Here is a 25,195-nt window from a genome sequence, read left to right on the forward strand (position 1 = left end):
ACAAGACAAGCAGTCTCAAGTTATCGGCGGGGTTTTAAGCAAAAACTGCAATTAACCGAAACTCGGCAATTTATGATGCTTATGGCGCCAAGTTTCAGTTAATGGTGCCTCTGTTAGGTATGTTATAGCGCAATAAGTCTATTATCAGCACCTCATGGCACTGATAACCAAAACTGCCCGTTATGGTGCCGTAAATCACCGAATTTATGGCACTATACAAGTGCCATAAAACCGGATGTCCATTAACCGAAACTGCTGATAACGGGGGACTGCCTGTACTACTTACATGAAAGACTAGGGCGAATGTGGACCTACGTCTTTCACAATGAATCAGAGAGAAGTTAACTCTTGCGATTCTGATCCAAGAATAAGTCCCAATAATGACACCAACCAGTGAGGATGGCTCTAATCCTTGGAATGTTACAGAGGACTGAAAGAGTTATTCAATTCATTGCTGCTCAGCAAGAAAGCCTGTACTTGCAATGAAGGCTGGAAGTCTTAGCTGTGAGAACACAAGGATTGTACTGCTTGAAGAATTGCCACTTGACCAAAGCATGGTTCAGGGAGGAACTCTTCTTGTTATCATGGAAGCAGTTAGCAGGTTGGACAAAAGGTGAAGTCTTCTGTCATTCACTTCCAATTCAGGGTGAACAAATATTGGTTAAATACCTTGCAAATAAGAAAAATGTATATAGAAGACAAAAACTGTTGAGTTTGTCTGAAAAAATCATTCTGAGTCATCGCAGTGGCCCATGGGTCAGTTGCGATGGAGCAGGAAACATATTTTTGTTATACTGTGGTGTAAACAGAAAGATGATAATAAAGAGTACTGAGACGTATCTTGGTCTGATGATTCTCGCAATGGTGTGTGCGGGGCATGCGACAGGAACTTTAAATGAGACTCAAATGCCACTGCGAGACCTTAGGTCTGTGATGGCCGGACAGAGGTTCATATTAGTAGTTAACCCTCAACAGAGGAGAAACAATACTAAGACGAACAATATCTCTGTGAGAGAGCAGTACTCTGCCCCTCACTCGACCCTGGAGATTGAGTTGCTTGGTAGTACATTCCAACTTGGAATGTGTTTGGCTTATAGAGCTATTGAGTGAGTTTCAGGATAATTATGAGGAGGTACTTATCTCGGTCACACCCCTAAAGATAACTGTCCTACAGGTATGCACCTATTTCTCGGTTGGTGCATCTGATAGCAGACGCATGTCACGAGGAGAATATACAAGTATATTCAAAGGCAAGCACCGGCCAAATTCCTTCTTCATCCTTCGAAAGAGGAAAAGGAATAAGAACTGGTAGCAGACCTCCTTCAATCTCTAATCAAGGGAGCGAAGGTGATGCTGTCCTGAAGGGAGGCTTCTATGGTGATAACAGGACACTGAAGACGACTAGCTCTTAGCCAAACTGGGTGTTCTTGAAACGGGAACACTGGAGAGGTGGAAGTTTGATACTTCCTGAGTGATAGCCAACCTAAACAGCTTGGGCATACATTCAATGAGATACAAGACTGAACCAGGAACATAGGCCTTCACAGCCAACCTCTTTGGAGAAATCTCTGTAGAGTTCCTCTTATCCGCCTCGCCCTTCCCTGTGTGACCAAGGAAATAGAGAAAACAGGAGAGGTGGATCGAATGTCCTTGCCTGCCCTGCTGGCGGAACCAGCAGGAGGGGGCAATTTGCAACTGATCATCAACTTGCAGTGATAATGGCAATGCAAGCTTAGGAAAGTGTCTTTGCCTCGGCAAAAACACTTACTGAGGAGAGAGCAGAGGTTCTCGCCAGATGGAGTGTTTGCTTCCACCAAACTGGTTCGTTTGTGTGAACGCGAGCGGGTGTTGGATGAAGTTGAGCATCCATCTTCTCTGAGGTCAAAAACTCACATGAAGAGGACTGCACATAGTACTCTCCTGATGGCCTGTCTTGAGAGAGAGAAACATTTTCATTAACATGTAGCAACACTAATGCTAGTGTTGACAAGCAGGGGCGAGTCACTATGACTCATGCCCTTCTCCCACCCAGTGCCAGAATCTGGACAGTGAGCTGTCTCTCTGGCTTCAATTTTGGATGCACAATCCTCTATAGTGGTTTGTATATTTGGAGTCTCGAGAATGGGCTCCCCTGACGCAACACTAGTTCTAGAGGAGGGAATCCCTAGACCCAGTGGGAGGAGTGCAAAATGAAGTCTGTGATCATGTGGCCCCTTGAAACGCTAGACCCAGGGTTAAGCGTAACTGGTTCTGTCCTGAAGGATTAAAAGAGCCTATAGGAGATCCAATTGCTTCCTCTGTGTTAGGAGGCAGACCCTTTCAAAGTCCCATGGCTGGGCTTCTTAGGGGGTAGAGAGGCTACCTTCTTCTTAGACCGATGAAGTCTTAGGAGAAGGGGAGGAGGTAGCAGAAAAAGAAAAGGAGGAGGATGAATACGATGATACCTTTCTTTGACTACTCGAATGTATTACGAGATGATCTGAGGATCTCAAAATACCAACCCTTGTAGCTGATTTCTGAACGAGAGACAAGCTCGTCGTAATTCTCCCTGTCCACCTAATGCCTCTTAGCAAAACCAAGAGGGTCTGGTGATCAGGTATGGAAAAGGGGCACTCTACCTGTACTGCTAGAAGAACCAACAGGAGGGGTAGATCGTGGGCGATCATCAACCTATGATGATTGCATCATGGGAAAGGAGGGTACTATGCTATGGCAACGGACCAACCGGAGAACGGCAGAAAGTTCACTCTGACAGAGCCGAGCACTTGATTCAGCCAATCCGGTCAGGTTGAACCGAATCGAGTGAGCTGAACAGATCATAACAATGCAACTATGGTAATCATCAGCTAAGAACTATCGCTTCCTACAACATTCACTAGTCTCCTTCGAGGCCGAAGCCCCTTGAGAAGAAGTACAAAGAGGGATGATGCATCTGCTGTCCTTTGTGCTTGGACCTAAGGTCCACGACACAAGGATGGAACCTGACCACACTTAAGAAAGTGTTGGCAGGCAGTGTTGACACACCCAAGTGTCTCAGCACTTCATGTGCACACACCAGACTGGAGAGCGAACTCACCTGTACTGGAAGAGACTTCTCTCACCCTCCGAGCACTTGTAATTCCAAAGAATCCAAGAGCTCAACGAGTGCCGGAACTTCTGATGAAGAACAACAATTGGGAGTGTCTTGTCTCGTCTGAGTGCTCAGAATTCCCAAGAATACGAGCGCTAAGCAACACTCCTGAATTCCATCTCTCATTCTCATCCTCGAGCACTTGTGATTTCAAAGAATTCAAGCGCTTGGCGAACACCAGAAATTCTAATGAATTCAAGTGCTCGGCGAGACTCCCAACTCTCGTAACAACAATCATTGGGAGTCTCTTACCTCGCCTGAGTGCTCGGAAATCACAAGAAACCAAGAACTTGGCAATCCCCATAAATTCCAAGGAATTCAAGCGCTCAGTGAGACATTCAAATCTCAAGAACAATCCTCGGGAGTGTCTCGTCTCACCTGAGTGCTCGGAAATCACAAAACACCAAGCACTCTGCAAGTGCCAGAAATTCCAAGGAATTCAAGCGCTCAGCAAGACTCACAAACTTCACAAGAATGATCATCAGGAGTGGTCCTCTCTCGACTTCTTCGAGAAGGAACAGGTAGAGTGCGATTCAATAAAATGCACACTCAAGGCTTCCAAAAAACATGAGATCCCATATGAGAATGCGATTTGGATCCCACCAAAGAGCCACAAAAAGAACCACTGCCATGATGCATTTTCTCTCAGAAGTTCTGTTGAGCTTTCAAAGGGAAACTCTTCTCTGCTTCTCCAGGTGTTCAAATCCTCAGAATCGAGACACCAGGTGGGAACCTGCCGAGCACTGGTGAGCTCTCAGCGAGTGCTAGCAGTCATGTTGGCAGGAAGAGACAAAACACATGAATATCTTGCCCTTTCTCTCGCCCTGTGCCTGAACTGGGACAGTGAAAGGTATATATGTCAACAGTTTGGGATGCTCACAAATCATTAGAAACAAGCACTCTGAACGACTCACAAACGAGCATCCATCTAGAGGCGAACCTCTAGACTGGTGACAGGAATGCAAACCAATGCTTGTGCTCCCACAGCTCTCAAAACACAAAACCCAGGTGCATGCGAATCGGTTCCCAAACCCGAAGGGTGGGAAGAGCTGACGAGAGATCCCATTGCCTCCTTGGGAGGAGGAAACCCCTTAGAAATCATGCAGGCAGACTAATACCCATGACTGGGCTAAATTCAAGGATGGCCAGTTTAAATATACATGTATTAACAAAAGGGTATATGAAAGAACAAAGCTTTTTACAATAAAACTTAGCACAAATGATTAACAACATCACTTGTCACTGTGGTGATACACAGCTAACTTGATGTAGAGGGAGGTAGCGTTTATATTTTTTAAGAATAATAAATGAGTGATTTTAAGTTATCGTGCGTCGCAGTATTGTTGAGGAGAGAAGAAGACAGTAAAATCTTTCCTATAATATGTATGTAAAAGCAGTACCAATTCACATAAAAAATGATATTTCACAATAAATTTAACATAATGATAAAACATGAAAACAAATGCAACACAGTAAAAAAAAAACGCTTGCTTGAGTCAGTGTTCGGTGCGCAAAGAGAGAGAGAGAGAGAGAGAGAGAGAGAGAGAGAGAGAGAGAGAGAGAGAGAGAGAGAGAACGGCTCTGCTTTCCATTGACTTATTAGCTGATCTAGGATGATTATTCCCCCATTTCTTTCACTTACACTCGATCTGCCCAAATCACTTTTATTTTTGTTACAGAAAAATACCAATCTAGTGATAATTGCTTTTTACGATATTTTTACTACTGTAAAAGTAACTCAGCTCTGTAATAAACAAACTGGCTTCTCTTTCAGCTTCTGTATGCCTTCGATTGTTTGTTTAAAGGCTTCCTTGTGAAAAGTTATTTTATTTCTCTTTCCTTTTCTTACATTCTTGACTTATTACTTATTTGTTTGTAAAATCCTCAAGTTTGTTTTAAAAGTCTGCCATTTGCCAACAGTAAGTTGATGTATTGTGGCATAATTAATCCATTTCGTGCCCTTAAGAACCAAGTGTAAACACGCTGATTACTCTCTCTCTCTCTCTCTCTCTCTCTCAAACACAAACGGACACACACACTATCGATTCCTTTAATTATCTTTGTACCTAATGTGAATAAAATGTATTTTGTTATCAACCTTCGCATACAGCAATCCGTTCGGTTTGCTCAAAAGGGTTCCCGTCTCTCCTCCCTCCATCCCCCAGCCGGCCGGTGCCATTTTTACCAAACAGTTCGTAAATCGTACACAGAAAAAATAAAATTTAGAAAATTTTACTTCATATAATGTACTGTTTCATTACTTTACACTCTTGATTTAACTTTTGAACACATTAATAATAGAAAAAATGTGAAAAGGGAGACTTTTTGGGTTGGCTGGAACGAATTATCCTGATTCCCTTTATTTCTTATGGGGATATTTGCTTCATATTTCGAACAAATCGTACTTTGAACAGCCTTCTGGAACGGATTAAGTTCGAAATACAAGGTACTACTGTATATTCATTTACCTGAAAACAAGAATTATGTAAACCTCCATGTAAGAGAGAGAGAGAGAGAGAGAGAGAGAGAGAGAGAGGAGAGAGAGAGAGAGAGAGAGAGAGAGAGAGAGAGAGAGAGAGAATTACTAAGGCAGCTACAAAAACACAGGATTCAACATACTGTACATGTCTACAATCAAAATTCTGTTTTCTACATTACTACATTATAGTCTCCTTTCCTATACTTGATAATAATAAGTAATGCCAACTGAAAGAGATTAAAGCTAACAAAAATAGAAGTTTATGTATGCCTGCTTTTCATCCATACTTCTTTTTAAACTTTCAGTTACACAGTACTAATTGGCAACTGAGACAAAGGAGATTTCACAGTACTATATTGTACAGTGCACCCCCCCATTTGCATTCTCAGCATCATGGACTCATGTAGTCGAGGATTTTTCTATGGACCAACCATATCTACCCATTATTCACTGGAAATTTGCGTATCTGAAGTATTTTCCTATGAGAAATATCCACAGATTACTGTATTTTCATATCAATTTCATGATTAAAAGCACTTTTTGTGATAAAACTATTAAAAAAACAGGCATAAGCATTTTTAGTGGGTTTTTCTTTAAATTTGAACTAACAAAATAGGCAGTTTTAAGCATTTTGATAGGTGTTCTAAGTATTAGCGGATTCTACTTATTCATGGGAAGGGGGGGGGGGGGGGGGTCTGGTACACATCCCCTGTGAATACAGGAGGTACACTGCCATACATAAACACCATAAAGGTTGAACCAAAACATCAAAAAGGTTAAGTATTTGAGGTTCAACCTTTCATTAAAGGTGACATCCACTTGGCGCTAATAATGATAATAGCATTATAACTTGCAACTTGATTTCACTTTTAGCTCATAAACCCGTCTCCTATGAAAAAACCCATTGTAGGAGGCAGTGCCATCAGTGCACCTACCATGGTGCACTGTAGGTATTACTAAAGGGTATTTGCAGTGTCCTTTTGGCCTTAGCTGGCCCCCTCTTGTAGTCTTTTAATTTACCTAGATTCCCACTTCCTTGCTGTCAAACCACTCCAACCCCTTTTCACAGTGTTATGCATTGAATGGCCAAAAGTGTCCCAAGATTTGCTTGACAGCCTAAATTTCATAAAAATCCTATGACAAAGCTACAAAATGAAAAGACAAACTGTCTTTTAAAAGTAACAAGGTTAGTCTATAAGCCTGATGAAATTGTACTTTACTGGGAATATACGTATTAAATTCAGAACACCAAAACACAACACAGGTATTTCTTAAAATCAAAATTTAAAAATTCACTTTGAAACACAGCTAGCCAGACAACCATATACTTATCCATAACTTATACTTTGCAAAATAAAGCTCCTCTTGTTCATTTCAACATGAAATAGTGACTATTATATTCATATAGATATTTAATCACCCTACTCATCGTAATTTGATTATCTTCACAAAACAAATACGTACACAGAAACCAAATACAGTGGTCCCCCCGTATTCGCGGGGGATGCGTACCAGACCCCCCCCCGCGAATAGGTAGAATCTGCGAATGTTTGGAACCCCTATAAAAACGCTAAAAACAGCATATTTTGTTAGTTAAAACTTAAGAAAAACCACTAAAAATTTTCATACTTGGTTTTTTTAATAGTTTTATCACAAAAAGTGCATTTTATGATGAAATTTATAACAAAAACCAGGAATTTGTGGATATTTCTCATAGAAAAATACTGCTAATGCGCGAATTTTCCGGAGAGAAATCCGCGAATGTGAGAGTCCGCGAATCCGGAGAATGCGAATACTGGGGGTCCACTGTATGTATGATTAAAGTCATCAATAAAAATTATATTTTTATAATAAAATAAGATTTTGTATATACTTACACAGTAATTAAATAACTATCAGTTTTCCACATATGCCAGCCTAATTCAAATTTCATGGGTAGCACATTTTTTGGTCAGTGTACGTATACAGTGCTATTGCCAACGGCAATGCTAGGAACAACTTAGCTAAACACTGCATTCTGTTTTATGCATAATGCCAATCACAGGGGAGGCAGGTAGGCTCCAATCATATAAGTACTGGGTAAGTATATACAAGATCTTATTTTATTATAAAAACATCAAATTTTTATGAGACTTACCCAGTATGTGCTTATATAGCTGAGTCGCATTGAAAGGTGGTGGGATCATGGACATATTCTACTCCAAAGCATTAGGTCATGTAATGAATTTGAAATAGAAAATTTGCTAGCATTGAATAAACAACGCTTGTTCCTATTAGTTAAGAGAGCTCTGGTTGGCACTCATCTTAACTTGTAGTGGCGTGGCGGTCGAGCCAAGGGTCACCTCCTACATAGGGGAAACTTTGTAGCAAGGGGAATGCTCCAAAGGCTAGGAAAGTATGATAGGTGCCCACCCTTGCCCTGAGCACAACACCTACACTGAAATAAAGTCAAAACCCGTCCACTGAGAGTGGTGGGTGCTCCAGGTACACTGTGCCCCCTGGCTCTCAAAACTCAGCACCTTACTGAAAAGGTGAAGAAATAATAATAGGAGAACCTATTGTGCAAAATTGGTCTCGAGGTACTGAAAAATTTTGACACTTTTTAAGCCTACATAAAAAAATATAATAAGCGGAGATAGCTTATGCCTCCGGTACTTCGATAGCAGAATGAGCGTAAAGAGCAAAAAAGTCTGAAAACTAAGGAAGTAGAGGCTGTTCTTACATCCTTAGCTTTGCTTGCTTGCTTCGAAGTGGGCCAAAACACACTCCACAACACTGAAGACAACACTAAAGTTTAGACAGAGGAAGAGAAGGTTCTGGGAGGAACTCTTTTTCTTTACACTGAAAGCAGTGTTAACAGGGTAGGCTAAGTCTTCCAACTCGGGGTGAATAACTAATCGTTGAACACTTTACGAATTAGAGAAAAGTATATACAAGACAAAAAAACTACTGTGATTGTCTGAAAAATCATTCTGAATCATTGCAGTGGCCTATGGATCAATTGCGACAAAGCAGACGACTTACAGACTTCTATTGTACCGTGGGATAAACAGAAAGATAGAGTCTTATGAGATATCTCTATCCGAAGATTCTTGTAATGGCAAATGTGGAGCACAAAATAGGAACCATAAACAAGAATCCAGAGCCAATTAGAGACTAAAGTCTGTGATGGCCGGGCAGAGATTCGAATTAGAAGTTAACCCTCAACTGAGGAGAAATAATACTATGACAAACAATAACTCAGTGAGAAGGAAGTGCGCTGCTCCTCACTCGACTCCATAGGCAGAGTTGCTTGGTAGCACATTCCACCTTGGAATGCATTCGTCTTGTGGAGCTATTGAGTGCATGACAGATACCCTCGAGTACCTTCATGTTAACCGAAACGAGAGAAACCCCATTGTTTGATGATAATGCCAACCCTGTGGTGTTGTTGCAAAAAAACAATGCCACTAGTCGTCTCAAAATCAAAATTGGAAACTCTTGGGAGGCCCAAAAGTATGTCCTGGGTTTCAGGTTAAATAAAAGAAGTTGCTATTCGTCTCGGTCACATACCAGATGAATTAACTTACAGGCATGTGCCTATTATTTGGACGGTGCAACTGATAACGAGACACATGTTGTAAGAATATACCAGTACATTCGTAAGCCCCTGTTGATAGAGCATGAACCACATTCTTCTTCATTTCAACGAGAAAAAGAATAAGGACTCAAAGCAGACCTCTTCCATTCTCTAATGAAGAGAGCAAAGGTGAAGCTATCCCGAAGGGAAGTTTCTAAGGCGATAACAGGACACCAAAGACGATTAGTTCATGCCAAACTGGTTGTTCACACTGGAGAGATCCTAAGATCAAACCAGGGACATGGGCTCTTGCATCCAAACTCTGGGGAGTATAATCTGTAGAGTTCCTCTTATTTCCTGGACCTGCCCAGTGTAAACCAGTGTAGAGGAAAAAAAAAAAAAAATGAAGAAGATGACAGTTCTTGCCCACTCTTCTTGGAACTAGCGGGATAGCAATCCCAAAACTTAGGAAAACGTATTTGCATCAGCGAAAAATCATATCCTGAAGGGACAGCAGAGGTTTCCCCCCACCAAACGGTGTATTCTCTTCCTACAACTGGTTCGTTCACGGAAATGCAAAAGTCGAGTGAGTTGGCTGCACCAAAAGTTGGCAAGAACTCACCACACATCTGTCTTCTCCATGACTGAATCTTTTCAAAGAGGACTACACAGAGAAACTCTTCCACAACTCTCGCAATGTCCTGTTCAAGTGGTGGTTAGCGAAAGATCCTCTATTGTCATGAAGATGAATGAGGAAACTGTGTCGTCGGACATCCAACAGGTCGCGCCAGACTACCACAGCTGGTGCCAGGTGAGGCATGGAAAATACAGAGCAAGCTGGAGCAAGTGAGTGGACACCTCAGATGGTGCAGAGCGCCTGGATGGGGGCTGGCACTCGACAAAAAAGCCCGATACGATAAAGATTCGAGCGTCTAGGTGCCAATAACTGGTGCTCATCATGAGAATCAGTAGTACTATCCTGATGAGCATCTAAGACAAAAGTGTTTGAAAAGGCTCAAATATACCAATGCAGGTGCAGATTTTCTTTAATCGGATGACTACTGAGCACCAGTCACAACACACCTTTCCAGCGGAATTCAGTTGAAACCTAAAAAACGCATGCCAAGTTCAACCAAGGGGCAAAACCCCCCACTGGACTCCCTTCAGTCAAATCAGCAGGGTTGCGAGTTGAAAATCAACTGACAGTCAGATCAGCTGAGTGGCGAGTCAAACATCCATTGAGAGTCGAATCAGCTGAGTCACGAGCCGAACATCGACTGTGAGGAGACGGACAAGCATGACTGCAAGGGGACAAGGCTTCACCAACTGAGGAATACCTCTTATGAGGTCGAAATACCAAAGAATCATGCCATCGATGCGATCTATGTGACAGCCCACTAGAATACGGCAAGAACTCTGCACTAAAAGATACGCCTTTCTAGCAGCTTCGGTCGAAACCTATAATGCATGACAATTTCGACCAAGGAGGAAGAACCTCCTCACTACACATCCATCAAGATGCCTTTTCAATGGCTGTCTGCTGATAGCTGGGAAAAGCTACAGGTTCGACCGAGGAGGCAACTACTGGGGCCAATCCCCTCGGACTCCCTTCAACTACCATTATGTCTTCTAGATATTAAGGAGCAGGACAGTGACTAAGTCTTGGAGATCTCAGAGGCCAAATAGTCACCTCCTCTAACACACATCCAGAGACACCTTTCCAGCAGCTGTCTGTCAATACCTGGGACCGACAACAGGTTCGACCGAGGGAGGGAATACCTGTATATAACCCCCCGACCTCCCATGGACCTCCAATTATATCTTCTCCCGGGTGCGGGGGAGCGGGACAGTGACCTTTGTCTATGAGAATCGAGGGACAAGTAGCCGCCTCCTCCACTGCACAACACTTCACTGTTACATTCATGATAATCGAAATTAAATGCTGGGAAAGGCATGGGAAGGAAGCGACAGAGCCAGGGACGGGAGCAAATGACTAAGATAGGAGGGCTAGTAGGAGAGAACAGGCGTTAGGTTTGGGAGGCAGGGGGAGTCAGTTGGCGACAGACAGGAGGCGAGAGGCGAAGGTTACTGATTACTTTCATGAAAAAATAGATCCGTAATCGATTACTGCCTACATACTTTACATATCACTTTAGGAAATTCTGGCATCTAGGCCTGAAAACATTCATAACGTATGAATAACAGCATTTCATATGCTCAGACGTGTATTTTTTAAAATAATGTAAATGTATGTACAACTTCTAAGATAATAATAATAATAATAATTTATATCAAAACGTAGTTTTTGCATTGAAGTATCAAAGCCAATTGTACTCTAGTATAATGTAAAAAACGCTGCATTTATTCTCCAATTAGTGATAAACAAAAAAGAAAAAAAAAAACCTTTACAAATATATGAAATAGCAATCATAGATGTATGTATTTTAAAATAACGTAACCTAGTAAAACAAACAATATACTATTTATATCACCAAGTAGTTTTCATATTAATGTCTCAAAGCAAATTTGACTCAAATATAAAAAAATATTTATAAATAATAATCAAATACTCAAAAGAAATCATTAAAAGAATTATATGGAATTCAAAGTAATCAAAATCAATAACCGATTACGTGTCCCTGCTAATTGACTCGAGTGGCCTGTGCTCCAGTCTGCAAAACGAGCTGGAGGCTAATTGCCAAGATGTGAAACGTTCACAGTTGTGTGACACCATGAAAATGCCTCCATACGCAAGCCTCTTCTTCCAAAGCCCCCTTAGCCAAACTTTAATACCATTCTCTCCTTATTACTTTTCAACCTCCACACTTTGTCTCTATAAAGGAAAGTTATGAATATGGCAGGCAGGGTAAACAAAACAAAATGTGTTGGCCTAATGCAAACGTTTGGCCTAAAAGAATGTCTTAACATTCACAATTTACTTTAATGTACATATATTTACCGGCAATTGTGACTATAATACCCTATGGCTGGCTGGCAAACAAAATCCCAAAAGTAAGGTATAACATCAGGGAATGATGCAACCTTCAAGAATTAGTTTAAAGGTATATTTACCGGCGACTTGTACGTGTAAGTAAATAATAAATGCAAAGGTTTTGAGATACGAGAATGGAATAACATTTCAGGATTATTTTTAGGCTGTTAGTAAGAGACCAGTAATTATTTACTGGTCTCTTACTAACAGCCTAAGACCAGTAAACAAAAGTTTAGCCTAAAAGGAATGAAGTAAAATCAAGGTTAATTGAGGCAATCATTAACAGACAATTTGCGCATATCATATGCCCGGTAAGTAAAACATATGCAAAAGTATCAGGCCTAATTGAATGGTGTTACATTCAAGAACTATTACCGAAGAATACAAATATCCAGCTTGATAATAATCTGAATTAAACAAACAAAAGAAGGGTCTCATCCTGCTTGAAGGCTATGAATGTGTTCCGGTGGTTGTGTAACACTGCTGAAATCCGGTAAGTACTTGACGTTTAGTCAAGCGCTGCAGAAAACAGAATGAAGTGCTTAGCTAAGTCGTTCCTAGTATTTCCATTGGGGGACGGCACTGTATACCTACACTGAGCAATCGAAGCGCTACCCACGAAATTGGAATTAGGCTGCTGTACTTGCAAAAATGATAGCTATATAATTACTGATAAAGTCTCATGTACAAAATTGACAATTACTGTTATGATTCTGGTACATTTTAATCCAAAACTGAAACTTACAATGATTTACATTGAACTACAATAAATGGTTACATATTATCATGTCTTTCATTCCTAGTACAAATTACCATCACATAGATTTAAAATTCTTGGGATCCAGAATCAGATTTACTACCCCAAGCTTCTTTTTTCTTGGGTTTACTTGACCTAATACCTCTTGTATTTGTAACAGCAGGACTCTGACTTCTTGTGGTTCTTGATTGTGAATTTTGTTCTTTAGAAGCAGTTCGTGTGAGAGTTCGAGGGTTTTTTGATCTTCCTTCAAAAACATCATCTTGAGACTCTCTTTGGGAGCTAGCAGCACTACTACTTTTTGAACGTTTGCTAAGTGAAACAGGACTATTTTCATTAGACCCTGCTGATTCTGATGAACGTCTCTGAGGTACACCTTCAACTCCTGACCTTCCACTGCTCATAAATCTTCCAGGTGAAGGGGTATTGGTTCTAGATCTGTTCATTCGTTTTGTGGGAGAGCCTCGACCTTTTACCTGTAATTTCTCCATTTCTTTATTGACAAACCCAAATGGATCTGAAGAAACCTTTTCTTCTTTAGGATTTTTTCCTCTCCCTGTATTCTTCCTCCTTACAGAACTCTTAAGAGGACTAGACTTTTCTCTCTTGTTTTGTAAAGGACTAGATGAAAGTTCTTCAAAATCCATGAGGTTGGGATCATCATTCAGGATGGCATTCTCAGGTGTAAAGTCTGAAAACATAAATTATAACTAAAAAACATGTTTTTCAAGTGTCAAAATATTCTCATAATATGGTCTGTAACTAAAAAACTAAAAAAACAGGTTTAACATCACTTAATATATAAAATCACATTTCAACACATCTCTTTTTACTTCAGAAATTCTAATTACAGAAATTAAAAAATAATCACCGAGAGAGCAACTATTTCTGTATAACAGCTATATTCCTAATGTAATATTACCAATTCATAATTATTATTCACAATTTTTTCACAGGTACAGTATATACAGAACTAACCTATCATACCAAGTTTCATTATACAGTTGACTTATATCGATCATATATGAAAAATTATACAGAAAAAGAGCCTAATGAATATTTCATTAAATGAAAAATAAAGAAACTTTCTCAAATTTCTTCCAAAATATTAAATCCATACAATTATAATTTCCTCTTTTATCCTTGACACTGCCATTAAAATGTCAAGATTTATATTCTGCTCACTTTTGAGGTTTAAATATGTTATTGATAACTTGAACAAGTTTGTTTCTCAATAAATCTTTGTAGGCAGTCCCCGGGTTATGACGGTCTCGGCTTACGACGTTCCGAGGTTACGAAGCTTTTCAATTATATTCATCAGACACTCATCTGGCAGATGAAATATGACCCCCAAAAATGCAAAATAATCAATATTTGAAGTTTTTTTTTATGAAAAATGCCATAAGAATGCAGTTTACATAGTTTTCAATGCACCCAAAGCATTAAAAATAAGGTTTTCTTAGGATTTTTGACGATGTTCCGGCTTACAACGATTTTCGGCTTACGACGCGTCTCAAGAACGGAACCCCCGTCGTAACCCGGGGACTGCCTGTATACAGTACTGTAATAGTAAACAAAATGAAAATTATGAATGGTAAAAAACTATGGCTCAACTAATGATAATATTAATACTAATGATAATTTATCTAACTGAAATTAGGTAAAATTCTACCTTTAAATATGCAATTAGTTTCTTTAATTTCATATTGTATACTTATATTTAAAAAAAACAAGTGTATTACACAAACTCATTAATCATAAACATGCATAGTGTATTTGCAGTCCTGCAAAGCTCACCAGTCTTTGTATTTCAAACAGTAGTATTAGCCCTACTAAAGTTATAAATCCTGCTACATTAATGTCCCTCCTATTCAGCATAATAAAGTTCCAAAGGTGTGCAGACACCTGAAAAATATGAATAAGAAAATAGTTCTATGCTAGCCTGTGCTAAGTTTCCCCGAAAACCCTGACCTTTCCTTGTAATTTGCCTACAGATGTTTGAGAAAAGACCTTCTCAAAAACTTTCCCAAGCACATCTATCAAATGCTGATCATTGGTCATATTCACTATTAATGAATCGACCAATTCCTTATTTTGTGCTAGATGGACACAAGGTTGGTTACTGTAATAACCAACTTGTAGGACATAGACACAGAAGATTATATTCAAATAAACATGGTGCAGAAGGGTGAAGTTACTCTGGTCGTGAATATGGCAGTACAATGACCTGTTGCCATTGGAGAACACATACATTGTATAAGGGAAGTTGATCACTTTGACCAAATGATCAAGTACTACAGCTTCATATAGAACACTGTCACACCCTGTGGAAAGGATGCAAGAATACTACCACCGTAAAAGGCGACTAAAAGGACAACTGCTGCCTTGCAGTTGTACTTTTTTTAGTAAAAGGCTAGGTCCACCACCAAAAACTGTGGAAACTGCTGCCTTGCAGTCTAACTGTTTAGTAAAAGGCTAGGCCTACCACCAATAACTTTGGAAACTGCTGCCTTGCAAGTGGACTTTTTAGTCAAAGGCGAGGCCCACCGCCAATAACTGTGGTTGATCACAGCAAGGGCATGCAGTCGTAAAAACCCCTTTGCCAAATAATAACCCATGCCTGATGTTGTAAGAAAAGGCGCATCAGGCAACTGACCCTTTAGTGTATGGATAACAGTGTGAAAGAAGAAGATAGAATGCAGTCAAGCTGTCCGCATTACATTACACACTACATACATTTTGTATCATAAGTGTACTACACACCAACCTACACTGACCCTTTTATAGTTCTATGGACTGACATATACCAGTCTGATTGAATTCAATCCAAGTGAGTGGCCTGCTGGAGTTCTTACCATTCCCTAATGCACACCCTGCACCTACACAAGGTGTTGCATCTGCTCGGGATGACCCTGCCCCTGCACCTGCTTATGCCTTTACATCTACCCCAAAGGACTTCAATTGATATTTTTCCTGCCACTAGCACTTCTGGTGATATTGCCCCAAAGGACTTCAATTGATATTTTTCCTGCCACTAGCACTTCTGGTGATATTGCTATGTTCCTGATACCCGAAGGCAAGACTTGAAAACAAAAATCAAGATTCACTGACCCTATATCTCGTCTTTCTCCTGGCAGAGTGCACATGCCAGGGCCACTGCCACACTTCAAGAAGTACAGCAAGGAGTGCCATATTTGCTATATGAAGGGCATGTGCCTTGTGCAGAATACTTTTATGATTACCATAAGAAACTAAACTACCAGCACTCCTCCACCAACATGGTACCTCATCTAGGGTCTGGGGGAGGAGCAGCAGTAGGAGCATTAAGAATGCCTCCTCCTCCTCCTCCTAGGCATACAGCATGAACTGCAAGGTCTTCAAAATATCTTCAAGATATGGAGACAAGGATTGTTGGTGAGTCCATTGAAATACATTCTTATATGTATTTATATATTTTTATGTACAGTATTTTTTATACAATGCATTAGTTTATGGTATCTTATGTGATTTACTACATATATTATTTATTTTCAAGTGCTTTTGTGTGTAACATGTTTTTTAAAACAAATTTATATAATTATGAATGCAAATTATCATGCATTTGCATTAAAAAAAATATTACTAATTATATGCACATTCCTTTTTTTGACCAATTTTTCAATGTACTTACGACATTTTACCATACGCATAAGTTCTCACTGGTCACTCTTGCAAATAAGTTTATTTACTTTTTTTTTTGGCGGGGGATTTGTGTCATACGTACCACATAAGAGCAATAAATTATATATCAATAGAAACAAATGATTGTCTCAGTGTGAAAAGAAAAATTAGATATCTCAATTTACCTATTTCTGACAAATCTTTAAATATGTACAAGTAACTTATGAAATTTCCCCTTCAGCGTAATTTCTCCCTGTCTGCTCACACAAATAAGTTTGTTTACTTTTTGGAGGGGAGCATGTTGTGTCATAAATTAAAAAAAGTAATCAGTTCTATATCATATGAAATCCAAATCACTGTACTTTCTTAGTGTGTAAAGAACTTCTCAGTTTACTTAATTTTGGTGATTTAAAAAAAAAGTAACATAAATAGGTTTCACTTACCATTTGCCTATGAGGTGTATGTTCATTATGCATTTGTTTCACTGTGGTCTGCCATATCTTACCCAACACAAATAGTAATGAATTACGTATATATAAAAAGAAAGGCAATTAATTTTTTGACTTTTGACTATATAAAAAATGAGGTACCTATTTAGTGATTTTTGGTGAATTCAAAAGAAGCAACTAAACATTTTCTATTATGGCTAACTTCAATTCGTGATATGGATGCTTTGGTTTTGTTGTATGATTTTCCAACATATGATAAAGTACAACTTTGTAGCTTTAAAATGACATCAAATTCATTAATGTAGCATAAATAATAAGGTTACAAGGAGAGATAAAAAAAAAATTGCCACTACAAGAATTCATGCTGTCCATGAGGACAATGAATCTACCACACACCAATCCGATGAGGCTAGTATCGCTAGAGAGGTCATTTTCTGTGAGCTTCATGCATAACAAAAAAGTCATAAACATTTGATCTTTGGATTAGTTATCATGGGAAGTTAACCTTGCATCCATGTAGATAACATGATTAATTCTTAGATATGTTGTCATGACTTTGGATACTGAGTTTCACAATAAATCCTGCATATTTAATAAAAAATAAAATTTGAAATTGCAGCATTTCCTAAATTTGCTAGTATGTGTACTTCTAAGGATACTGTTGTACTTGACAGCCAGGGTTAAAACAATTTTCAGTGATGGTTGACTATAAGTCAAATATCATCATTCCCACGGCCATTATCGTTCTATAAGGCTGTAAGAAAGATACTAATCTAAAGTTTCTTGCCTATAATACTTTGCTTAATTCATTTCTATCCTGGAAGGGAGGCAAATCCAATACAACCAAAGTTGTTCTATAAAATGCAGAAAATGGTTTACTTCCTGCCCAAAAAATTTCAAATGATGATCAACAAAAGAGGAAGAGTTTGCAGCTAGTATTACATTTTTACAAAAGACCAAAAGGCAACTGCAGACACCTGGATGATAAAACCATTTCAATGATACAAGATTATGACAACAGGTGACATCTGTAATGATATTTTCAAACCAGTTTCCTTATCCTACAATTAAGTCTTCCTCCTTAAAACTTTTTACCATCCCTATTTTGGATCCTTAAACCTTTAACCTAAAACATCACATCAAGAGGTTGATGGTCAAAGGGATCAGAGATTAAAATGAAATGTACATATCAAACCTCTGAAAATACATTGTGCATAATAAGCCTTAATAGCAGAGAAGGATATGCTTGAGGTATTTAGTTAGGCGGTCAAGGTTATGATCAACTGAATTAGGACAAATTGCAGTAGGATAGGATAGGATAAAAGATTAGTTTAACCAGACCTCTGAGCCTAAAAAAGGCTCTTCTCAGGCTGGTTCCCAAGAATTAACCTGAGAAAAAGACTAGACTTTATTAAAAAAAAAAAACCAGTTTACTTAGGAACATGGTAATTTTGTTAAGTGAGAAATCCCTGCCTTCAGCGAGAATTCCTGACGTTGGATCTCGAAAATAATGTGCCTCTGCTGAATCCAATTTGGGCATTAATGAGTAAGTGCTGGACAGTCATGGAAACTTGCCCTCCTTTACATTTCATTGGGTCAAAATGTGGGGTTGTCATTAGATGACCATGAGAAAACCTAGTATGACGAATGTGAAATCTTACTAATATTACTTCGTCAGATTTTTCTTTTTGAGACGATGAAACTCACGGGTATACCTCAGATTTTATATTTTTCAGCTTGTTTGATACTGGTACCGAAGACCAATCTGTTTGCCAATCTTGATATATTAGAGATTTGACAAATGCTATCCGGTCTGATGAGGGCATATGAAATTGTTGGGGTAATAGTGCATGCTAGTTTAGCTGCAGAATCGGCATTTTCATTCCCTTCATGTGCCGGATTCCAACAAAATGTGTTGGTTGGAATCCGGCACATGTAGGAATTGAAGGGAGTGAAAATGCAGATTCTGCAGCTAAACTAGCATGCACTATTACCCCAATAATTTCATATGCCCTCATCAGACTGGATAGTATCTGTCAAATCTCTAATACATCAAGATTGGCAAACAGATTGGTCTTCGGTACCAGTATCAAACAAGCTGAAAAAGATAAAATCTGAGGTATACCTGTGGGTTTCATTGTCTCAAAAAGCAAAACTGAAGAAGTAATATTAGCAAGATTTTGCAAGATTTATTGACAATCCAGATTGGAGAAGTAGGTGGATTTTTAGTTGGATTTCTCAGACAAGTTGACCTGAAGATTAGTACTTGTTTAAAGCATCAATGGCACTACGGAAGTCGCTCAAAATTATTATAGAGATTGCTTGCCTTTCAGATACTGTGTCAATAGTTACTCGTATGGCCGAGAGTTCTGGAGTAAACATAGATAATATTAAAGGAACCTAATTTGATTAATATATTATTCGAGAAAGCTGAAGCTCCTACGCCTGTATTGTTTTTTGAGCCATCTGTATATATCATGAATTGGTTTCCCTTTCTTTGGATGTGTTCTAGGGCATGCTGGCGGTACATCTCTGTATTAGTCATATTTCGTTTAAGAATATAAGAAAAAGTGGTGCATTTTTTTTTTATTCATTTCAGAGTCCAAGGTGGTGGGTCTTCTGTTGTTGGAGGGAAAATTGGTGTCATATAAATTAAGTATTTGGCTCTTTTTGGGAAGGAGCTAGCACCATGATGTTCAATCCTAGGAATATAATTCAGGAAGCAGGTAGCTGCAGGAGATAATCCTGCTTGTAGGGAAAGGCCTCTAAGTAGTGTTATTAAGCTGCGGTGATGTCTCAAAGGTAGTGTGCCTGCCTCTGCTAAAGGAGAATTTGTTGGGGATTATCTACATGCTCCAGTACATAAGCGTATTCTTTCGAGATGCAATGCATCAAGAGTTTTTAATGTTGCTTCAGATGCTACATATATAGAACAGCAGTAGTCTACTATAGATAAAACTGATGTCCTATATAACATTAGCACGATGTCGCGTCCTGCTCCCCATGTAGAGTGAGACAGTTTCTTTAATAAGGCAAGGGCTTTTATGCCATTAGTTTAATATACTGGATGTGTGCTTTCCAGTTTAAATGTTGATCAATCATTATTCCTAAGTCCTTAACATTTGCACAGAACTCAATTTCAGTGTTATATAGATGGAGTTTGATTTCTTGGTCTTTTAGCCACCTTTTGTTTTTATAGAAAACAATGGCTTTTGTTTTATTGGTTGAAAAACAAAATCCAACTGAATTTGCTCATTTACTTATACATATTTGTGATGGCACTATTGATGACTCCTTGGGCATGTCTCAGGGAGCTACTCGTGCAGTATATGGCAGTCATCAACGTATAAGCTATTTCTAACTCCATTGGGCAATTATGCAGTGATGTCATTAATTACCAAGACAAACGCAGTACAACTCAGGACACTGCCCTGAAGAATTCCTTCTTCTAGATTAAAGTATTCTGAACACGAATTTTCTACTCATGTCTGGAAAGTTCTATCGGTAAGAAAGTTTTTAATGAAAATTGGCAGGTGACCCCACAACCCTAATGAGTGAAGTTTTTACATGATGTTAAATCTTTATACTGTGCCTTATGCTTTTCCAATATGAAAAAAGACAGCTACTGTCAATTTTTTCTCATCAAAGACCTTCCTGATATGGTCTTCTAGACATGTTAGGGAATCTAGGGTTGACCGACCAGCTATTGAACCTGATTGTGTTGGAGTTAATATGGATTCCTTGATGATAACATATGTTGGTCGTGCACTGACTTTTTTTAAAAAAAATTTTTATTTTACATAAACAGCTTCTGAGAGATATTGGTCTGTAATCAGTAATTAAATATACTTCTTTCTTATAAGGTACACAAAAGAGATATAAGATAAATCTGAAACATAAGGATATGCATTTTCAAAGTTCATAAAATCTAGTAGTAAATGTGTGATCTTTGCAGATGTTAGTCTTGTACCATAAAAGCTTTTAATATCTTACAGAAGTTATACTAGCAGGTGATAATCTCTAAAAACATTTATTTCTCCAACCTCACATTCATTCTAGTATACAAAGAAGTGGTAAAAAACAAATTGCTTGAGAAAATTCATACATTTCAGCGTTTCATATCTCACCTAATGGAATGCCATTATTGCAACATAACATTCTTAAAGCTGTAACTTCTTGTAGTATCTTCTCAAGTTCCTTTTGAGTATTAGAAAACCTTGGTAATAAGCTAACCAATTTCTGTAAGAGTCCAGTGTGCAAATTTTCAGCTTCTATTATCCCAGGCTCGCTGTTACTGGAGAAAATAAAAAATGTTAGACAATTTGTATTTTTCTTGGGTATAAAAATTACAGCATTTTATAAAAATAGTGGAATATTCCTTTATGCAAGCTGGAAACAGTCACTGACACTTTGAAAACAAGGTAGTTAACCTGTGGTGGTGGTGGTGGTGGTAGGCTGGATTGCAGCTTTTCATAACCACTCACTCACTGCCACCAAGTGGTGGTGGCGGTGGTGGTGGTGGGGGGTTACAGTTTTCCATTACTACTACTCACTTGCTGACACAAAGTGGTTTTTTTTTCTTTCTTTTTTTGCAGCTTTTCATTACTACTCACCTGGTGTCACCAAGCACTTTCCTTTCAGAATCAGAGACTAGGTGCAGTGGTTAAGGTGGGAATATGATAAAAGGTTCTGGTTTGTACCAAGGAAAAAAAAAAAATTACTTCACGTTTGCTATTTGTTCCTACAGAAATATAAATATCACATTCCCGGCCACAATAGTGAAAATGGGAGCAATGACTACTGTATTATTTATATTATTACTATTATTATTATTGTTGTTATTATCAAAGTAGCTTAACCAGACCACTGAACTGACCTTTTAGCTCTCATAGGGCTGGCCTGAAGGATTATAAAAAAAAAAATAAAATAAAATAAAAATAAAAATAAAATAAACACGTCTAGACCACAGGCTAAGCTGGGACCAAATAGTTCCCTCACTATGATGATGAATGAGTGAAAATTAAACTAAAAACTGCACAAAAGCACACTAACACTGGAACACATGCATACAATAAATACATTATGTACTCATGTATCCATACATGAAAAATGACAAATTTTCTAAGAATTTGTATTTTTCATAGCTACAAAAATTCAGTCTTAACAACAGGATAATTTCTAGTGCCTAGCTGGATCCGGTTAAAAAACAGATGAAAGCATGGAATCTTGTGATATCTGGCAACGCATGCATAGATCAGGTGAAGAATGGTCGAAGACCATTCACCTACGACAACGCGTCAGTCTTTTCTTTGACCGCCTGGGGGAGAGTCGTGTTAACCTCTCTTGGCCTTTACCCGGTTCACTGCCCGTTTCGCTTGTGTTTAGTGTGTGTGTGTGTGTTTGGCTGATATTATGGCTTCTTCTGCTTCTTCTCGGCCTCGTCAACGTGTGCGCCCCGAAATTCCAGGTTTTCTGTATTCTCGTTTTTTGGCTTCGACAGTGATTGACCCCCACATCACGTGCAGTAGGTGCCATTTTCATTTTTGTACTATAATGAATCCTCGCACGGAATGCCGGGCATGGCCTAAAGAGCAGTAGAAGTCCTTTTATAGCAAGAGAGAACATTGAAGGGTTCCGACTCTTCCTTCATGGGAAGGTTTTTTACCTCTTCCCGATGCTTCGTCTCCTGCAGTATTCAACCCCCATAGTAGCATTGTTCCTGTGTCTCTTTCCTTTTCTTCCATTGATTCGTCACTGGAAGTATCGGGAGGCCACCAGGCTGAAGTTTGTAATGTCGCCCCTTCTTCTTTGGGAATTAATTTGATTCCCGGGAAGGGGGAGGCTTTTTCATCATTCTCATTTCTTCCAGAGTCAGAGGCGTCCAAGATAGCGGTGAATGGAAAACGCTCAGGCTAGGGAGTACCCTGTCCTTGGAGGGGTTGCTTGCGCACTTTTTGGAGGCTCGCTAACCCCCTTCCTCAGGCTGGCCAAGCCATCCCCCTCCTCCCAGCCTCGTCTTCGTGGGTAGCCAAGGTCAGCCATCTTGTATTGCTCTGCCAGTGACTTGCTGCTTCTTTGAGTCGGAGGGAAGCTGTTACGTCAGCCCCGTTGATGACGTCACGGGATCCGTCGTTGTGTATTCCTACGCCAGTGGCGTCTGATTCTTCACATCGAGGGGAAGCCATGACATCATCACCACTTGTGACGTCATCACCACTTGTGACGTCACTCCCATCGATGACGTCACTCCCAGTCATCATCTGAGCACTGTCTCTCTCAGTCGTAATGTCATCTCTGCCACCCAGTTAGCTACATCTCCCTTCCATGTCATCGGAGCTTCTCTTGCAGATCAGTCTGAGGTTATATGCCAGGCAATGCTTAAGAGATTGGACTCTTTTTGGATGTTAAGTTGGCTGCCTTGTTGGTTGGGAGGATTGGAAGGAAACACGTGGCTTCGTCCCCGCCTCCTGCGAAGAGATCAGTTAAGGAACCAGTATTGTCTTCCTCTCCCTCTTCCCCTTCTACGCCACATCGGCGTATCATGCATTGAAAGACTAAGGACTTTTGCTCTTTCTTCGCCTATGAGGGAGGAACTACGCGGACGTGTTCTTGAGAGTGTTGGTGTTTCGGAGAATGTTAGTGTATCTTCCCTGTGTAATCTGCAGCGGCTGCTTCGTCCTCTGCATCGAATCGCGGGCGTGTTGCAACTTCCCCCGTTCGTGCACGTCTCGAGTGTGTTGCAACCTCCCCCATCCATGCACATCGCGAGTGTGTTGCAACCTCCCCTGTCCATGCACGATGCAAGTGCTCCTTCTTCTCCAAGGCCTATTCGTTGCCATAAGGATCTCAAGGCACCTGTCAATAGGTCAAAGGTGGTGAGTGCAATGTTGCTGCAGGAGGAGTGTTTGCCTGCTCCTCTCACTGATGCTTCTAGGAGTTCAATTCTCGAGGATTCTAGTTCGATCTCGAGTGTTCGGGATTCCTCTCCGACTCGTGTTCGTAAGTCTGCCACGCCAGTGGCCATTCACAGACATGTTAATGAATCATCTGTTGAGGAGAACGTAGTGATGTTCCTAGTGTTATAGTGGGTTCAACTCAGGAGCCAACACGTGGACCAAGCCCAGACAGGTTAGTTGGTGTTTCGGGCTGTTTGGCTGCTGATCCTACCGTTAATTTTAATGAAGAAGGTGCCTTAGAGGAGCGTACATATCCTTCTCGTTGTCGGTCTCCGATGCCGGAGCAGGAGAAGGGAGACACGCAAGAGTTTTTGTCTTCCTTTTCGGAAGTTGTTGATCTCATTCGTTGGTTCAACAATTTAGAAAGTAGGTCTCAGGCTCGGTTGTGTTCACTCCTTGCTTAGAAGCCTTGATGGGAGCTATGCAGGATTCCAAATCATCTCTTCTGCTTCCCTTGTCGGGGCACATCCAGTCAGTCTTACATACGGTTAACGCCTCTGTTTTGGACCAGGATGGTTTGCTTCGCTCTAGGGGCTCTGCCAAGCTACTACTCCCGCCTCTCACGGGGCATAGGAAGTACTATGCTACGAACTCTACTTTTTTTATGTCGCACTATCTTAACCCAGACGTCATTCGCCTGAAGCCGGGATTGACTTTGGAGCACGTGAGGTCGGTGGCTCCGACCTTGTCTCTGCAGGATGCCTCAGCATTGGAATCTACAGCAGCCTCCATGTTGCACATGGTTTCTTGGCTGGACTTCTGGTCTGTGGTCATTGCCAAGATAGCTTCTGACCGGTCCCCAGAAGGGTTGGTGAGTGCATCCTCTCTTGCCAATCTGTTGCAGTCAGGAAGCAAGGCGTTTTCGTATATGGCTCACCTCAGTGTTAATTTATAGGTTAACCTTCTGCTGATTAGAATGCGATAGGCCAGTGTCAGGCAGACACCAAAGACAGACTGGTGCACCAGGCTGTGTCTAAGTTGGAGTCTCGTCCTCGGAGACGTCCGGCTCCTCCTCCTCCCCCTGTCCAGCAGTAGTCAAGGAGATCGTCGCCTGGTAGGTTGTCGAGGAATTCGAGTTCGGCAGGGCCTTCCCGTTCGACTCGGCATAGGTCAGAGGATCAACGTCCCTTTCGCTCTCGTTCCTTTAGGCCAAGAAGGGGTCCAAGGGGCAGAGGTAAAGGAGGCCATTTGTAGGTTAGGCGCCTCTCCCTAT

At 40.1% G+C, this 25,195-nt stretch overlaps 1 protein-coding gene across 2 annotated transcripts in view; it reads right to left on the reverse strand.

The window, feature by feature from the left end:
- Nucleotides 1-6,669: 6,669 nt before the first annotated feature.
- LOC135201386 (BRCA1-A complex subunit Abraxas 1-like) overlaps nt 6,670-25,195 on the reverse strand; it is a 118,565-nt gene continuing 100,039 nt past the window's right edge. For both annotated transcript variants that reach the window (XM_064230252.1, XM_064230253.1), the window contains exons 6-7: nt 21,154-21,320; nt 6,670-13,608 (exon numbers count right to left, since the gene is read on the reverse strand). In XM_064230252.1, coding sequence (XP_064086322.1) covers nt 12,986-13,608; nt 21,154-21,320 — 790 coding nt within the window. In that variant the 3' untranslated portion in view covers nt 6,670-12,985. The remainder of the gene's footprint in view (nt 13,609-21,153; nt 21,321-25,195) is intronic.

Source organism: Macrobrachium nipponense, chromosome 28 (genome assembly GCF_015104395.2).
Source record: "Macrobrachium nipponense isolate FS-2020 chromosome 28, ASM1510439v2, whole genome shotgun sequence".
Classification (NCBI taxonomy): Eukaryota; Metazoa; Arthropoda; class Malacostraca; order Decapoda; family Palaemonidae; genus Macrobrachium; species Macrobrachium nipponense.